At 43.4% G+C, this 15,124-nt stretch overlaps 1 protein-coding gene across 3 annotated transcripts in view; it reads left to right on the top strand.

Annotated features, from left to right (window-relative positions):
• Nucleotides 1-14,446, top strand: part of INSR (insulin receptor) — a 97,171-nt gene extending 82,725 nt beyond the window's left edge. For all 3 annotated transcript variants that reach the window (XM_074977984.1, XM_074977983.1, XM_074977985.1), the window contains 9 exons: nt 750-909; nt 1,753-1,852; nt 2,441-2,508; nt 3,676-3,905; nt 4,257-4,367; nt 4,458-4,617; nt 5,015-5,144; nt 5,362-5,496; nt 7,403-14,446. In XM_074977984.1, coding sequence (XP_074834085.1) covers nt 750-909; nt 1,753-1,852; nt 2,441-2,508; nt 3,676-3,905; nt 4,257-4,367; nt 4,458-4,617; nt 5,015-5,144; nt 5,362-5,496; nt 7,403-7,757 — 1,449 coding nt within the window. In that variant the 3' untranslated portion in view covers nt 7,758-14,446. The remainder of the gene's footprint in view (nt 1-749; nt 910-1,752; nt 1,853-2,440; nt 2,509-3,675; nt 3,906-4,256; nt 4,368-4,457; nt 4,618-5,014; nt 5,145-5,361; nt 5,497-7,402) is intronic.
• The last annotated feature ends 678 nt before the right edge of the window (nt 14,447-15,124 follow it).

The following is a 15,124-nucleotide window of genomic DNA, read 5'->3' as shown; positions in this document are numbered from 1 at the left end:
GATAAGCTGCCATGCTGTGCTCTGGCTGCCTGCCCAGTAGTGTATTCAGATATGTAGTGATGTCTGCTTGGGCAGACTCAAATCCATCCCAAATGCCAGAATTGCTCTTCACCCACATACGGATGCTGGAAAGCATAACTAATCCAGGCTCTGTCATTGGGCGGGGGGTATAGGGAGGAATTTCCAGAATAAAGGGATAACCCTCACTTGCAGTACCCACCTATCTACATTCCATTGACAGGGCCAGCTCTCCCATAGAACCAGGTCCTGAGCAGCTTAGTGCTTTAGAATATATAGATTAACCCACCACCTGGATGCCCACTTGGAAACATGCAGGGAGACGGCATCAATTTGTGGTGCCTCATTTCGTCTTCCCGAGTTCTGAGGTGAGAAGGGCCTTGATTGCAAGAGGGGCAGTGGGTCAAAAAAGTACACATGCTTGTTTCATGACTTGGCCTCTGCTGCTGGAGCACCCAGTAGTAGCCTTAGGGCAGGCCGGGTCTGGGACCACATTATCCTTGATCACAAATAGCTATTTACAGCATCATCTCAATCTTAACAGCCAGTTAGCCCTCCTTCAGTGCCAGTCTCCCAAGGGACTGGGCTGTTGCGCTGTGCCCTCCATCTGTTGGGGTTCAGCAGGGGCTAGACAGGGAAGATTTGCAGATTAATCTGTTATGGGCCTCCTGACTGTTCTGCATTTTTCTAGAGACAATAAAATAAAGCTGTCACTTTCTGTCCTCCTACAGGAGGCTCACTACTGTGTTTCCCGAAAGCAGTTTGCAAGTGAACAAGGCTGTAAGTTACGTGGACTACAGCCTGGAAACTACAGTGTCCGAATTCGAGCTACCTCACTGGCAGGAAACGGGTCATGGACAGAGCCCACATATTTCTACATGGCCGATTACTGTGAGTTCACTCAAAGTTTTTAATAGAAATCTGAGCTATCCTCTGTAGGGGTGAGCACACCATGGAGTGAAGGGACTGGAATAGAAGTGCATGGGGAGAATTAGGATGACGCAGGGACTGCAAGTGTGTTGGAGAAACTTGAAAATCAGTCCTGGATAACCATACATTCCTTATATATGGGTTCATGGCAAAGCAAGCTGCCTTCCCTTTGATCTGATGAAGTGGGTCTGTCCCATGAAAGCTCATCACTGAATAAATCATTTGGTTAGCCTTTAAAGTGCTACATTTCTGCTATCTTGTTTTGCCTTCCCATGTGTGACTTAGAAACCCTCTGGGAAAGGGTTCTTCAAAACTGAAGAACTGCCTTCTGTATTGATTTGAGTAGTGAGAAAAACACTCCCATCCACTTGGTGTCGGAAAGGGTTGTGCTCTGCACTCAGATTTGGGAACACAAGAAGGCAGCAGAGATGGCGTAGGAGTCACCTCTGGTTCTGTTCCAAGTTCCCATGAGCAGGGATGTTCGCAAGCACTTTGATTTGCATGCGTTTGACGTGAGTTAGCTATCTGGTTGGATCACGTGCAGCCATCAAAGTAGTGCTGAGGTGCTTGGCTGTCTTGTTCCAGTTGGAACACAGTAGGTTTGGACAGGAAGAAATCCCTGCTTTGTTCATTGTTGGGTCAACTTCTGAGTGCCACCGAGCATCTCTGCCTCCTGTCACTTTGACAGGATCTCAGCCTGCAGTCGTGGTGTGGAGATGTTCTGGGGAAGCAGGATTTCAATGAAGAAAAGACTAAGGTTGTTGGAAGCCTGTGTAAAGCTTTCTCTCTTTCTTTCTCTCTCAGTGAACCCTCAATCTAATATTGCAGTTGTTGTTGTCCCAGTCATTTTTTCCATAATAATTGCTGGAATTATTGGAGCTGCCTACGTGTTTGTGAAAAAGAGGTGGGTGACTTGTATTGTTCTCGGCGGAAGAACAAAATATTTTACCCAAGAGATAAATTAGTTGCTCTTTGTGGCTTTATAAAAGAGGTAACGGAATGTAGCAGAACAACTGGATGAACTGGTTAGGAAACATCTTGCATTTGAAGATCTGAAATTCAGAAGCTGTTATCTGTCCTGTGCTTTGAGAGCTGTTTTAACAGTGTGGCTGCATGTAAACTCTAAGGGCATGTCTACACAGCAGCTTGTCCCCTGCCACTGACCAATGCCAGCTGACCTTGGCTTGCGGGGCTCAGGCTGCTCTTCCATTGTTGCCAAGAGGTCTGACTGCCCTTTCTCTGCCCCTTGTGGGGCCCGGAGCTGGGGGTGCCCTCCCATCTTGCCCCGAGGCCTGTGGCAGCTGTTGACACCACTGAATAGGAGGATCCCAGAGCTCAGGTTCCAGCAGGAGCCCAGATATCAACACAGCAGTGGAACAGCCCTGTGGGCCCAAATTGGTCCCAGGTGTTTCTGTGCTGTCTAGACAGTCCCTAAGGTGCCAGAAACAAAACTGTAGAAATTCTGAAACTTATATATCTGTCTTGCTTCCAGACAAACTGAAGGACCAACAGGACCTCTCTATGCATCGTCTAACCCGGAATACCTGAGTGCCAGTGATGGTGAGAGTGTGCTGTGGTTCTGACCATTCCAGTGCTTCACTTGATTCTGAATTTTGACTTGAGAAATGTGGATCAGCTTATAAAAACTTAAAGGAGATATTTGTCTATTCCTGGGTGGGCAGCTCTGCTACTAGAGCAATGCTAGGGTAGAGAAAAGGTTTGCAGTTAGTATAAAACCACTTCTGGGTTGGCAATAACTGTTGGGAAAGGGCATGCTCTTAACATGCTTGCTACTTTGAGCTGTGTGCTGCAGCGTGGAATGTAAGGCAGGTGACCCTGAGATTTTTTTACTGCCTCTCTTGACTGTTGTGTTTCTCCAGCTTGTTTTGCTCAAGGATCTCTGGTACACGGATTCTTGGCAAAGAATATCTAATGGGATCACGTTCAACACCTGCATGTTTTGTGGGCCCTGCGTGTCTCAGGGCTATCCTTTGTAATCCACTGAAAAGGGTTTGGGAAAGTTTCCTACCAGCTTGAACAAGCGCACTATGTTAAGCAAAGTGCTGTGCATCCAATTTCATTCTGCTAAAAGTGGCAGAAAGGAGACTGTTTACTGTAATCTGTCTTATTTCTTTACTGATGCAGTTCTGTTTGTCCTCTCACCCAGACTTCTGCAGTAGAGTTGACAGTGTGAGCACCACAAGATGCTGAGCTTTAGAACACTGTCCTTGTATCCATTGTTTGTTTAGACTTGTTACAGCTCCATGGAAAATTAGCTTAGTGCAGAATTTTACATCCAGGGCAGAAGTGGGGCGTGGGCAATAGGGTTAATGAATGCAGAATGCTGTCTGTGGCACCTGGCTTGTAATCACTCTCCTATCCATGTTGTGCACTTGCTGCTGCAGTTCTGTAACTCATCCTGCAGGTTCTCTACAAGACTCAGTCCTGCAGTTTGTTGGCTTTGCCTTTCCGCTTGTGCAGATATTTGCACCTGGGTGAAGTGGGTAGGAAATGATGCTGTCCGATTAGGCAGTTTATCACACCCCCTTCCTCAGCTGTGAATGGCTACACAAGGTAGGAGGTGAGATTGGCCCACAGTGCCTAGTCCAGCTCGTGGCTCACTGAGGTGGGAAAAGTCTGTGTGCTCCTATCGCCTGTGCCTGAGTGCAGAAACCTCTCTCTAGTAACTGCTCTACTCATTCAGAAATGTTTGTCTCCATGTGACAGTGTATGTGCCCGATGAATGGGAAGTCCCACGAGACAAGATTGCTCTTCTCCGGGAGCTCGGGCAAGGATCCTTTGGGATGGTTTATGAAGGGGTAGCCAAAGACATAGTGAAAGGGGAGCCAGAGACTCGGGTAGCTGTGAAAACTGTTAACGAGTCAGCCAGCCTCCGGGAGCGCATTGAGTTTCTGAATGAAGCTTCTGTAATGAAAGGATTCAGTTGCCATCATGTGGTAAGTGCTGTTTCTCTGCCTTCAATGACTTGCTGGTGAAAATCCCACCTCCTAACTTATGTTCCTTTGTTGCTTTTTAATGCTAAAAGGTCAGGATGAAAAATAGTAAAAGGGAAGCAAAATCAGTTGGTACAAGGGATGGGTAGCATCTGAAAAATGTGGCTTCTACTATAATTTCCTTTGTGCTTTTTCATAACCCCACACCATGAGAGGGCAACATGCCCCATGGCAGCACTTAAGGATCTTGCTAGAGAAGCATTGATTTCACTGTAAATGCTGTTTTCACAAATGCGTTATGCCCAGTGCATGCACAGACACAAAGCCAAGAGAATCCCCATTCTCTTTCTTCAGGTTCGCCTCCTAGGGGTGGTCTCAAAAGGACAACCCACGCTGGTTGTCATGGAGCTGATGGCACATGGAGATCTGAAAAGTTACCTTCGCTCCCTGAGACCTGATTCTGAGGTAAAGGTGGGAAAGAAGTGATAATGGGGGCAGGGTGACATATGAGAGACCAACTTGCTTTGGTTTTAATACTTTCTGACTTAATTTCAGAATAACCCTGGCTGTCCCCCACCCACTCTGAGAGAGATGATCCAGATGGCCGCAGAGATTGCCGATGGTATGGCTTACCTGAATGCCAAAAAGTTTGTCCACAGAGATCTTGCAGCCCGTAACTGTATGGTTGCAGAAGATTTTACTGTAAAAATTGGAGGTATGTAATGTGTGCTTCAAATCTAATACCAAACCTTACTTCTTGAAAAGGAGGTTCTGTGAAACCCTTGGCTAGTGCTACAAGCCAGCTGGTCTCTGTTGATTTGTACCTGTTTTTAAAGTTCTCCACCAAAGTTATCTTGTCTTTGCCCAATATCTTTTCCTGTTTCTCCTGCCTTGCAGAAGGACCTGCAGGTACTTTAGTAAGTGGATTATCTAGGTGAGCCTCACTGCAGCTTCTGTATTTTCTACTGCAGTGCAGTTCATAACTTCTAGTGAGAGCTCCTCAAGGAATGTCGTACTATTTCTTGCTTCCATGAGAACTGTGATGGAAAAAGTACCCTGTTCTTGGAGCATAAACTAAAAGGAATTAATACATCCTAATGTCGTCTTGTCAGATTTTGGCATGACCAGAGACATCTATGAGACCGACTATTACCGTAAAGGAGGCAAAGGGCTGCTGCCTGTGAGGTGGATGGCACCCGAATCGCTAAAGGATGGCGTCTTCACTGCTTATTCGGATGTATGGTAAGATGGTCTCAACATTCCTAATAGGAAGCTCATAGTGACAAACCTGCCTCTGCGTGTACAGTAAAATCAGCAAGTGCAGGAAATCAGATTTTTAAAGCAGATTCATAAATACGTAATCCATGTTCTGAAACCTTCCAGTGCCAAAAATAAGCTGAACTTTGGCTTCTCTTGGTCCCCAGTATCGCTCTGATCAGTGGGTCTGGTCTTTTCACAGGTCGTTTGGAGTCGTTCTTTGGGAGATAAGTAGTTTGGCAGAGCAGCCATATCAGGGACTCTCTAACGAACAGGTGCTAAAATTTGTAATGGATGGAGGATACCTAGATCAGCCCGACAACTGTCCAGAGAGGCTGTAAGTACTAGAAGCGAATGGCAACACACCACCTTTGGTTAAGGTGTGGCTGTAGTGACAGTGGCTGTAATTCCACCATGAAGACTGAGGGGAACAAAGCTGAACTGTGAGAGCAGGAATGTTGTCACCCCATCCAGAGTGAGCAGAGATGAAGAGTGGCAGCGGAGGACTCCACACAAGAAAACCAAACTAAATTAGGTCGTATGCATATAAAGAGAGAGAGAGTGCACAGCAGGGGACATGAAGGCCAGAGGTCTGGGGAAGTCTAAAATATACATTGGTCAAAATAAAAGGGCTTGTCCATCACTTCATTTTAATGCACAGTGGCTCACCTCTGCAGAGAGATGTGCTAGGTAAGGCTGTGCAGGCTGCCGTGTAATTCCCGTCCAAGTAGCTACAAATGCTGGGGAGAGGCTCGTAAATCAAAATGAAGTGGGTGCTCCAGCACAGTAGAAGCTGTGTGCAAATCAACATCTGCCTGGTTAACACCTAGCCGTAGGTCTGTGAGAAACAATTCCACCTGCTTGCTTCTCAGCAAGAATGGAGGCCACTTTGTTACCTTTCAGGAGTGCGTCATATGGTGAATGGAAAGGCAGCAAGGAAAACGTTCCTCCTCTTGTGTAATGTCCCCTCTGTTCAGCATAGCAAAGCACTAGTTAGTCTGTCCTGCCCAGTGGTATTGTCATCCCATTCGCCTTTTAGCCTTGTCCAGCATGTACTCAGGGTTTGATTCCATAGCCAGCCTCAAGGGAGCACTGAAACTCTCCTCCCAAATGATGGGACTAAAAATTAGCTCATCACCTATGGCTGTTCTGGTGGGGGGGATGGTGCATAGGAGTTGGAGTACTGAATGTCCTGCTGCCACAAGAGATCCCATCTAGAATGAGATGTGATGAGCTGATATCTCCAGCCCCTTGTTTTAATCATAGCAGTGGGACTGTCTGTATCCTGCTAACCAACCATAGCCTGTGTATTGTCTGACGTGCTAGCCAACTTCCAGAGCCTGTGTTTGGAACATGATCAGAGCCTGGGCTGCTCATGGGAGCAGCTGGGAGGAGTGGCAGGGCAGGTAGAGATGAGAGGAATGGGGATGGGGCAAACAGTGGATGTCAGAAATACAGGGAGACTCAAAGAAAACCTCTTGTAGGGAGGATTTTAGAGAACACCAAACAGATTTGGGAAAGGAGTAAAAAATTGGCCCTTGGTAAAATGAGACTGGAAACTGAAAGAAGGTCATTAGAGGAGTGAATTTGTAGAACAGCCTCTTGGTCGGAGTAGTGGGTCAGACACGTGAACAAGTTATAAAATGAAGCTCAGTAAGGTTAATGAACAGAGTTACATGATGGGAAGGCCTGCAATAACAGAGAAATGGGCTCCATTTCTTTCCAGTCCTCTGTTGCTACACTTGACTGAATCTTAACAGAGAGGAAACTGTGTTAGTCTATACACTATCAAAACAAAAAGCAGTCAAATAGCACTTTAAAGACTAGCAAAATAGTTTATTAGGTGAGCTTTCGTGGGACAGACCCACTTCTTCAGTCTGTTGGTCTGAAGAAGTGGGTCTGTCCCACGAAAGCTCACCTAATAAACTATTTTGCTAGTCTTTAAAGTGCTACTTGACTGCTTTTTGTTTTGACTGAATCTGAGAGAGTCATGGACCCTCATAGAAATTGAAGGGGAAGCACCTGCGGCTACAGAAGGAAAAGTTTAGACCAGGGAGAGAAACTGGGGAAGAAAAGGAGGAGAGAGAGACTAAAATGAAATGTTTGACCAGGGAATCAGAGCACTGACAGCTGTTGCAGGGAGTTCACCCCAATCTTGTCCGGATATTAAATTACACCAGCTCAGGTCTGTGCCTCTGAAAGCGACTTCCTGATACTGATTCTCTTCTCTGACCTCTTTTCAGGCACAGCCTGATGCAGATGTGTTGGCAATACAACCCCAAAATGCGCCCAACGTTCATTGAGATCATTGAGATGCTGAAGGAGGACTTGCACCCCAGCTTCCAGGAGGTCTCATTTTTCTACAGTGAAGAAAACAAACCTCCTGAGGCAGAGGAGTTTGAGATGGACTTTGAGAACATGGAGAGCATACCCCTTGACCCTTCCTCCTATTCGCAGAGGGACAAAGTCCTGGGGCGGGACAATGGGCCCTCCATGGGCCTCAAGGGGAACTATGAAGAGCATATACCTTATACACACATGAACGGTGGCAAGAAAAATGGGAGGATTCTGTCTATGCCCAGATCAAGCCCCTCCTAACACCTCCTCTTTGGCCCAAGGGTTGTATCTTTGCTTTTCTCCTCCATGAATCTCAGGACTATTGTTATTGCTGCCGCAGCATATAGCATACAGCTACAAACACTTTGTTCAGATTTATAATCATCCTATCTATGATTACGACTTTTTTTTTTTTTTTTGGACAAGTTGAGTGGTTGTCAATGGACTTATCTGTGAATCTATATGGCAAAGGTGCCCCTTTTGTAGCCATGGCTCAAAACAGGAACTGACCTTGTAAGTTGGTTAAAAGAAGAAAATCACATTTGCCAACAAAGAAAATGAAAATCGATGTCTGAGCTATGCTATAAAAGTGCAGAACAAAATTTCTGCAGTTCATAAATGTTCTTGGCAGAACTCCAGGCTTTATGGCGTCCTCTTTAGAAACATTTTTTCACTACAGCTGAAGGATTTTAACACCTATCAATTGGACACACTGTTTCCTCAGATTGACCAATAGCTGCTGCTTTCATACTTTTCTAATGAGTTAAATTGGAGTGTGTGTGTATGTGTGCGCGTGCAGTTTATATACAGAGGTGTATATATACAAAAATATACACTTCTTTTGTACATAAGTTTTGTATGTTCTCACATAAGCTTTTCTCTTCTTGGAAGTGTGTACTCCTCTTTTTCCCGGTTTCCTGGAGTGATCGAACTCTAAACAAATTATTTTTGTACTAAGGACTCTTGGGAGTAATTTTCTGTCATTAGCATATGAGAAAAATATACTAGGAGCCAAAGGAGTAGAAATCTGAGATTTTGTGGGTACTTTCAAGACCAAACAAAACAGGAACCCTGACCTGATATCAAACTTTCTGTCCTTATTATATTGAGTATATATATTGTTTGTTGTAACATATTTAAAATGTTTTTAGTTTTAAATGTTAGCTACCATATAAATTATTGACTGTTTAGGATCCTTTTGTGGGGAGGGGACTGGAGAGTTTGTTTGGTCTTAAAGTGGTCTTTGGATTTCAGAATGAACTGTATTTTAGCTGATTACCCTCTTAGCAATTCTGAAGCACATGTTAAGTTTGTACTTGACAAGGCTTTGAAGTATAGTCCCATGATTTCTGTCACACATTCAGCTGACTCCAGCGAAAGCCCCAAGATATGGTAGTTTGGACTTGACTTGTTTAGCGGGGGATGACAGACAAAGCATTGCCTCAGCCCTCTGTCTTCTGCTACTTCACTGTCTATCCCTTCCATGTGAACTTTTCTGCAGACGTTGGAGAAAATGGCTCCAGGTGAAAGAGCAAAAACAAAACAACAAACACTAACCCAATCCAAGGCTGGGAGTGCCAGGCTTTTGGTGGAGCTGAAGCTGAACGTGACTGTGGGAAGCTAGTCTGTGCCTGTGTGCAGCCTGCCAGGGCATTTGGCCTAGCGCAACGAGTGGGACTTCGGCGTTTTCCTGAGATACCTGCACCATGCCCTGTGGATAGTTATGAGGCCTTTTTGTTCTTAGCCAATCCCTCCAAGCTCTTCAGGATGCTAACTTTTGTGTGTTGGGCTGGGCTTTGTTTTGCTGCTGTTTGTATAAAAGACAAAGCCGTTTGGCTTAGGGTGTTAGAAAACTGTAATGAAACGATGTGTCTCTTACAAGGATAGAAGGGTGTAGTGCTGGGGAACAGGACTGAAGCAGAGGAAAGCAGACGTACCGTCAGGCTTGGAAGACCCAAACCTCCTGGATGTTGCAGGCCATTGTAATGCAGGTGATGGTTTCTAAGGGAGAGCAAAGCTGAAAATCAGCAGCCTTCCTTTGTGGACCGCTCAGGGAGCCATGACTAAAACAGTGACACCATGAGTTCCCTCTGTTAGGGTTAGATGTTGCAGTCCTGGCTAAGCAGAGCACTAGGCAGGTAGGTGCATGGCTGGTTTTTCCAAACCATACGTAGCTGCTTCATCCTCCCTTAATTGAAAGACCAATCAATAAAATGCGGGTCGACACTAATAGGAGGCGCATCACTGATGCCTTCCTGCTAATCCAAAACCATAGCTGCCTGGTAGCAGAGCACCTAGGTACAGGATTATGGACTTCCTGCACCTTCTGAAAGGAAGAGCACCCCCTTGTGCCGCGAGGGCCTGACTCAGTCAGGACAAAGGGGAAAGGTACAAAATGAGACACAATGTGTTGTACAAATCTGAGGTGAGAACGTTAGGATTCAAAAGGCCTCAGTTGCATTTTTGTGTGCTACAAACTAGTAACTATTTAGCAGCTCTAGGCTACGCTGCAGGAAAGATGTATTCATACACTTTCCTAATTGAGAGAGGGTTTCTTATTAGGAAAATTATTTATTTTAATATAAACTAAATCAGTGTAAAACATACAATTTGCTTTCCTAAAACATACAAAACGTGTACATTTTTATCTTTAAAAACTAGGTTAGAGGGTGTGGTGGGGTTTTTGTCCTGTTCTGGCACAGTCTACCTCAAAGTCCCTTAAGGATATTTTTAATATTGTGTATCTCTAGATTTGATGACATATTCTGGTCTGGACCTATTGTGAATTGGGGAAAATCGATATCAGCAGATTCCTATGTGAGGGACCAGTCACCAGAGGAATGGGAGAACAGTTAGTCATTATTTATCATGTAAATTAGGCAGTAATGACCAAAGGCTCTATTTATGGCTCCGCATACACAATGGCCAGATTTGACTGATGTAATCCTCTTAGTTATGTGCTCAGGAAAGCACCCTGATATGGACAAAATAGCAATTTCCGTGGCTAAATATTTTAAGTATTTGGACAGCCTGAGGTAATGCCCTGAAATATTAAAAATGGCATTTGTTCGGATTAGCGTGTGACCATTGTGGGCCAGATACCAAGAGCGGTTAATAGATCTAGTTTGAGTTGGATGGCTTGGATCACATCCATGTTCTCAGATTATACTAGTGTGAATCTGGAGTAAATGATAACAGGATGGGACCCCTAAAGTTCAGTTTTCTTACACTGTTGCTTTAGGGACATTGCAGAATTGGAGTGATTGTCTCTAGCTATGATGGGCACTGTATATACAGAAATCTTGGAACCCTGTCTTGGCTTTGGCTGGCTTTAGCTGGTTTGATTGACCCTGTGTAGTGCACATAACTTGCAATAGCCAGCTGATTGAAGAAGGCAGGAATGCATATTGTGTTTTGTGGTCCAGGCAGTCCATTCACAAATGTTCCTCACGTAGGTTACTTCAAACTACTTTTCTTTCTCTCTCTCTCTCTCTCTGAATGTGAGAAGGGGAGAAGTGGGAAGAGGATTTGAAATCTTGTTCCTTTTTTTAAAAAATCGGCTGTTAAAGTACTTAGCATCAGCTTTGAAAGTTTGCATTTCTGTAGAGGTGAGAAGCACCATGGAAAATGCTAGGCTAAAGCCCAAAGTTGGCTTTGGAACCATTTTCATTCTTAGCCCACAGTTGATACTGTGGTCCACACTGTTCAGATTATCTTTATCCTGTCGCAGGTTGGGGTTCAGAAGATCCCTGAAGTGCCTTGCTGGAAACTACTTTTGTAATTACCAGCCAAGAGGCAGCAGGGCCCATGTATGAATACAGTTGGTGAGATCTGTACTTGATGGATGAAAGTATCTGGTTTTGAGCTGTTCCTGCTAATTTGCAGAAAAGTGTTGTAGCAATAATTGGCTTGTTCCTTGTCCCGGAGGAGTTGCTGCTCTCATGAACTTAACAGATTCATATCAGAGTTATCTGTACTGTGACTGTAATAGAAGCACAGGCATGTGCTGGGGAAAAATCTTGCCTTTTGGTGAGTGGTGAGGTGGAAGAGGAGAACAATAGTCCAGGCCCCAGGCTGAAATTGCTCAGGATGAGCAGCTGAAGCACATTGATGAGAAACTCTGTTCCTCTTTGTCCAAAGCAAGTTTCTTTGGCTATCATTGCTACTGGTGACCACAGCATAGGCCTTGACATACCCTTGCTAACATTCCCCCCCAAAACAATCCTCATGCCTTGTGATGCAAGTAGGAAGTTCTCCACATCCCCCCCTTCAATGGGTGTCCAGCCTTATCAAGTAACACTACTTCAAAAGCTAGCAGAGCAGAAGAGACAAGCAGAGAGTCCCTGTGCACTGCTGTCTTTCTGTAACACAAACATGAAAGCGTGAGATCAGACAGGTTTCTCAGATGCATTTGCACATTAAATTCAGTTGCCACTTCCTGAATGCCTCTTGCAAAGCTGGTGGTACTTCACTTGCAATACAGTACACCTTGCACTGCAAAAACCTATCTGCTAGGTTCAGAAATATCTGTTGTGGCTGCTTGTAAATATTCTATCATTGTAATGTAGAAGAGCTAATTATCGTAAACTAATTATGCTGGCAGTGATTAGATTAGATTCATGATGTGAAATAGACCAAGCTGCACCTGCAAGATCTTTCTTACATTAAGTAGTAAAGCAGCTACATCAGATGAAAAAGGCTGCTGTTACGTTGCTAAAGGGTACTCTAAATTATAGACAGTATATCTGTTACCTGTCAAATTTGTATTGTTGTTAATGGGATAGTTTTGCTTAACTTTTAGTATGTTGCATGTAATAATGGTTTCTCTTTGGAAAAAAATCTCAAATTTGCTTCCCATGCTATTTACCGAGGATATGATGGAAACATCTAGGAGGCGGACAAGAATGAGGTAGATACTGTGCCAATTATCCTAGAGCCTCATGTTCTTAGGGGAAGGTGATAGGAGAGCAAATTCCTTCTTGAATGTCACTGTGCTGTGAAGAAGGCACCTGGAGGAGCTCTAAGCCTACATTGCAGGGCTGGTGCCTTCCAGATATCATTGGGACTGAACGCTTGTTTTACAAGTTAGAAATCAAACCAAAATATTTTGTGCCATAAATGTTGGCTAATGAGTTTCGTGGTGGGTGCCCTGTCAGTCCATGGGAGATGGATTCTGAGGCTCCACTCTGGCATCTCAAATAATACCAGAGGAAGCAAGAAAATGAGAGAAGAATCTTTGATCCTCTTGCTATTTGCCAGCCTACCTCAAAAGCCTCCCAACTAAATGTCTCTTGGAGCATCTCTTTTACTTGGAGACTAGGTGTGCAGGTTTTATGTCACGAACTAATTGCCTTTGACAGCACAGCTGGTGCCACCTGTCAGTTACTGACAAGTAGTGTCCAGGGAAAGGAGCTGTTGAATGAATTGGAGTTCTAACTTCAGAAATACATAAAAGTCTCTTGATAAGATTAGTTGTTGTTTCTGTGATATTAATAAGAAGGCCAATTTTAATTTATCTTCTGCTTGGCTCAGTGTTAACTCTGCTTGCATACTGTACACAAATGCTGATGTAAGAGCATTGAAATGCCTCACCCTGTTCTATTTTGGCTTGCCTTATTATGAATATCATAAGAATGAGGCCAACAGTAAATTTGTCCTTTGGAAGAATTTGTGTATTTGAAGGCAATTTTAAAACTTCTGTTTTTATCAAACACTTGCTGCCATGAAATATGTCCTTTTAAAAATAACAAGCCACTTGTCTTTCCAGAAGATAAGCACTTATTCTTGCAGTTCAGCAAACGTATGGCACCACAAAGCAAGTTATAAGAGTACAGGTGGAGACGTGGTGATTTTTATATTGTATAATAAAGTTAGTATTAATTTTTACAGTGTTACTCTTTTTTGCCAAAGTAGTTGCAGTCAGCAAGAAAGAACGTTCCTGAAAGTAATGTTTCTTCTTAACCCTCTAAACTGTCCAAAATCCTAGCAAATGTTTCATATCACTCATTCCAGAAAATCATGATTGGCGGATGCTTTTGCCCTGACTTAACTACATGCCTAACTTTTCAAAGTGCTTGAGTGACCTCATTGACTTAAATTTAGGCATGGGCTTGAGCAACTAGCTGAATCAGGGCCAATATTAACACTCTGAAAAATATATTCCTAGTTTAGGTCTGGCTTTGTATTACAAAGATTATTAAGTAGTGTGCAATACAGTGAACAGAAATATAAAAGACTGACTGGGAAATATTGACTCAACTAGAAAGTCCTTGGATTTCTCTGGTAAACTGATTGAAGTTCTCCCACCATCAGCCAATACCCCGTCCGCACTGATTACTGACTATACATGCCCCCATCCCCCAAAATAATTATTTTTAAAAGAATTTAATGATTTTTAACTTTGGAAGGTTGAATTCAAATTTTCAAATCCTATTTAAAAGTAAAACCCTTTACCTTAAGCTTACTATGGGGTACAACACTTGTTCAAGTATCAAAACAATACTTTGTGTTAGAGAACTCTGCAGATGTAGGCACCTGTCAACAGGTTTCTCAGACTCAATCAGAAGCGCATATTGTTCTGCTTGTACCTTAAATAAAGTGAAGGCAAGTTCAGTTACATGTTAAGTGAAGTTCTGTGAAGTCTTTATATTTTCTATGTTTAATCTTGCTGCTCCTGCCTTCCCTTCTGCACACAGAAGGTCCCAGAATTCTGATAGTCTTGCAGATACCTCTTTTTTGAAATAAAGTAAAGGATCAAAATGTGCCATGGTTTAAAAAGCAAAACAAAACAAAAAAAAAATTGATTTATTTTTTTCAATGTTTTCATATAAGAGCCAAGCAGTGACAAGTATAACAAACGTTGGAATATTAAAAATCTTGCTGTGTGTAAAATATTGAACAATTAACTGTTTATATTAAAATTCTGAATAAATTATCCAAGAATAACTCTGGTAATTTTTGTCTCTGCTCTCTGTCCAGTGCTGAGTTCTGCTTTACCACAGTTAAGGCATTAGGTTCACCTCTTGGAATAAGCGATACTTTCAGTGGGAAAATGAATGCTGTTAAGAAGAAAATCCAGACGTGCCAATTTATAGGCTTGTGGTTTGAGGTGTGTTTAGTTCCTCTGCGTAATTGCTTGTGTGATCTGTCTTGGGCCTTGTCCTTAGGGCAGAGAAGCGTGTATCATGAAGCTGTTAGATAAACATTGGCAAGAAGGAATTCCTTCTGCCAGGAGCCATCTAGAGTGGCCTGTCTGTTAAACCAGGGGAAAATTAGTTTTCAGTTTGGTTTGTTTTTCCTGCTTAGTTGCCTTTTAAAGAGAACATGTCCCACACAGGCAAGTTAAATAAGGCTGTTTCAGGCACCTCCATACCTAGCTGCAGAGTTGACAGAACATGCTGATGACCCATCTACTCTAGCACCCCTTTTCAGGCAGCACTGAATGCAAATGTAAATTATTTTTTTAAATTTATTTTCCCACTTGCACCTTGTTTTTAATCTGAGGGAGAAATTTCCTTCCTGCCCCCGGCTGGAGATCAGTTCCAGCCATGAAGCGGGAGAGTTTGTAGTTGCCAATATAACTGCAGATACTGTTTTCTACTAAGTTAAGTAATGGATCTTGTTTTGCA

The sequence above is a fragment of the Carettochelys insculpta genome, chromosome 27, assembly GCF_033958435.1.
Source record: "Carettochelys insculpta isolate YL-2023 chromosome 27, ASM3395843v1, whole genome shotgun sequence".
NCBI classification, from domain to species: Eukaryota; Metazoa; Chordata; order Testudines; family Carettochelyidae; genus Carettochelys; species Carettochelys insculpta.
This window is presented reverse-complemented; position numbering and strand designations above follow the sequence as displayed.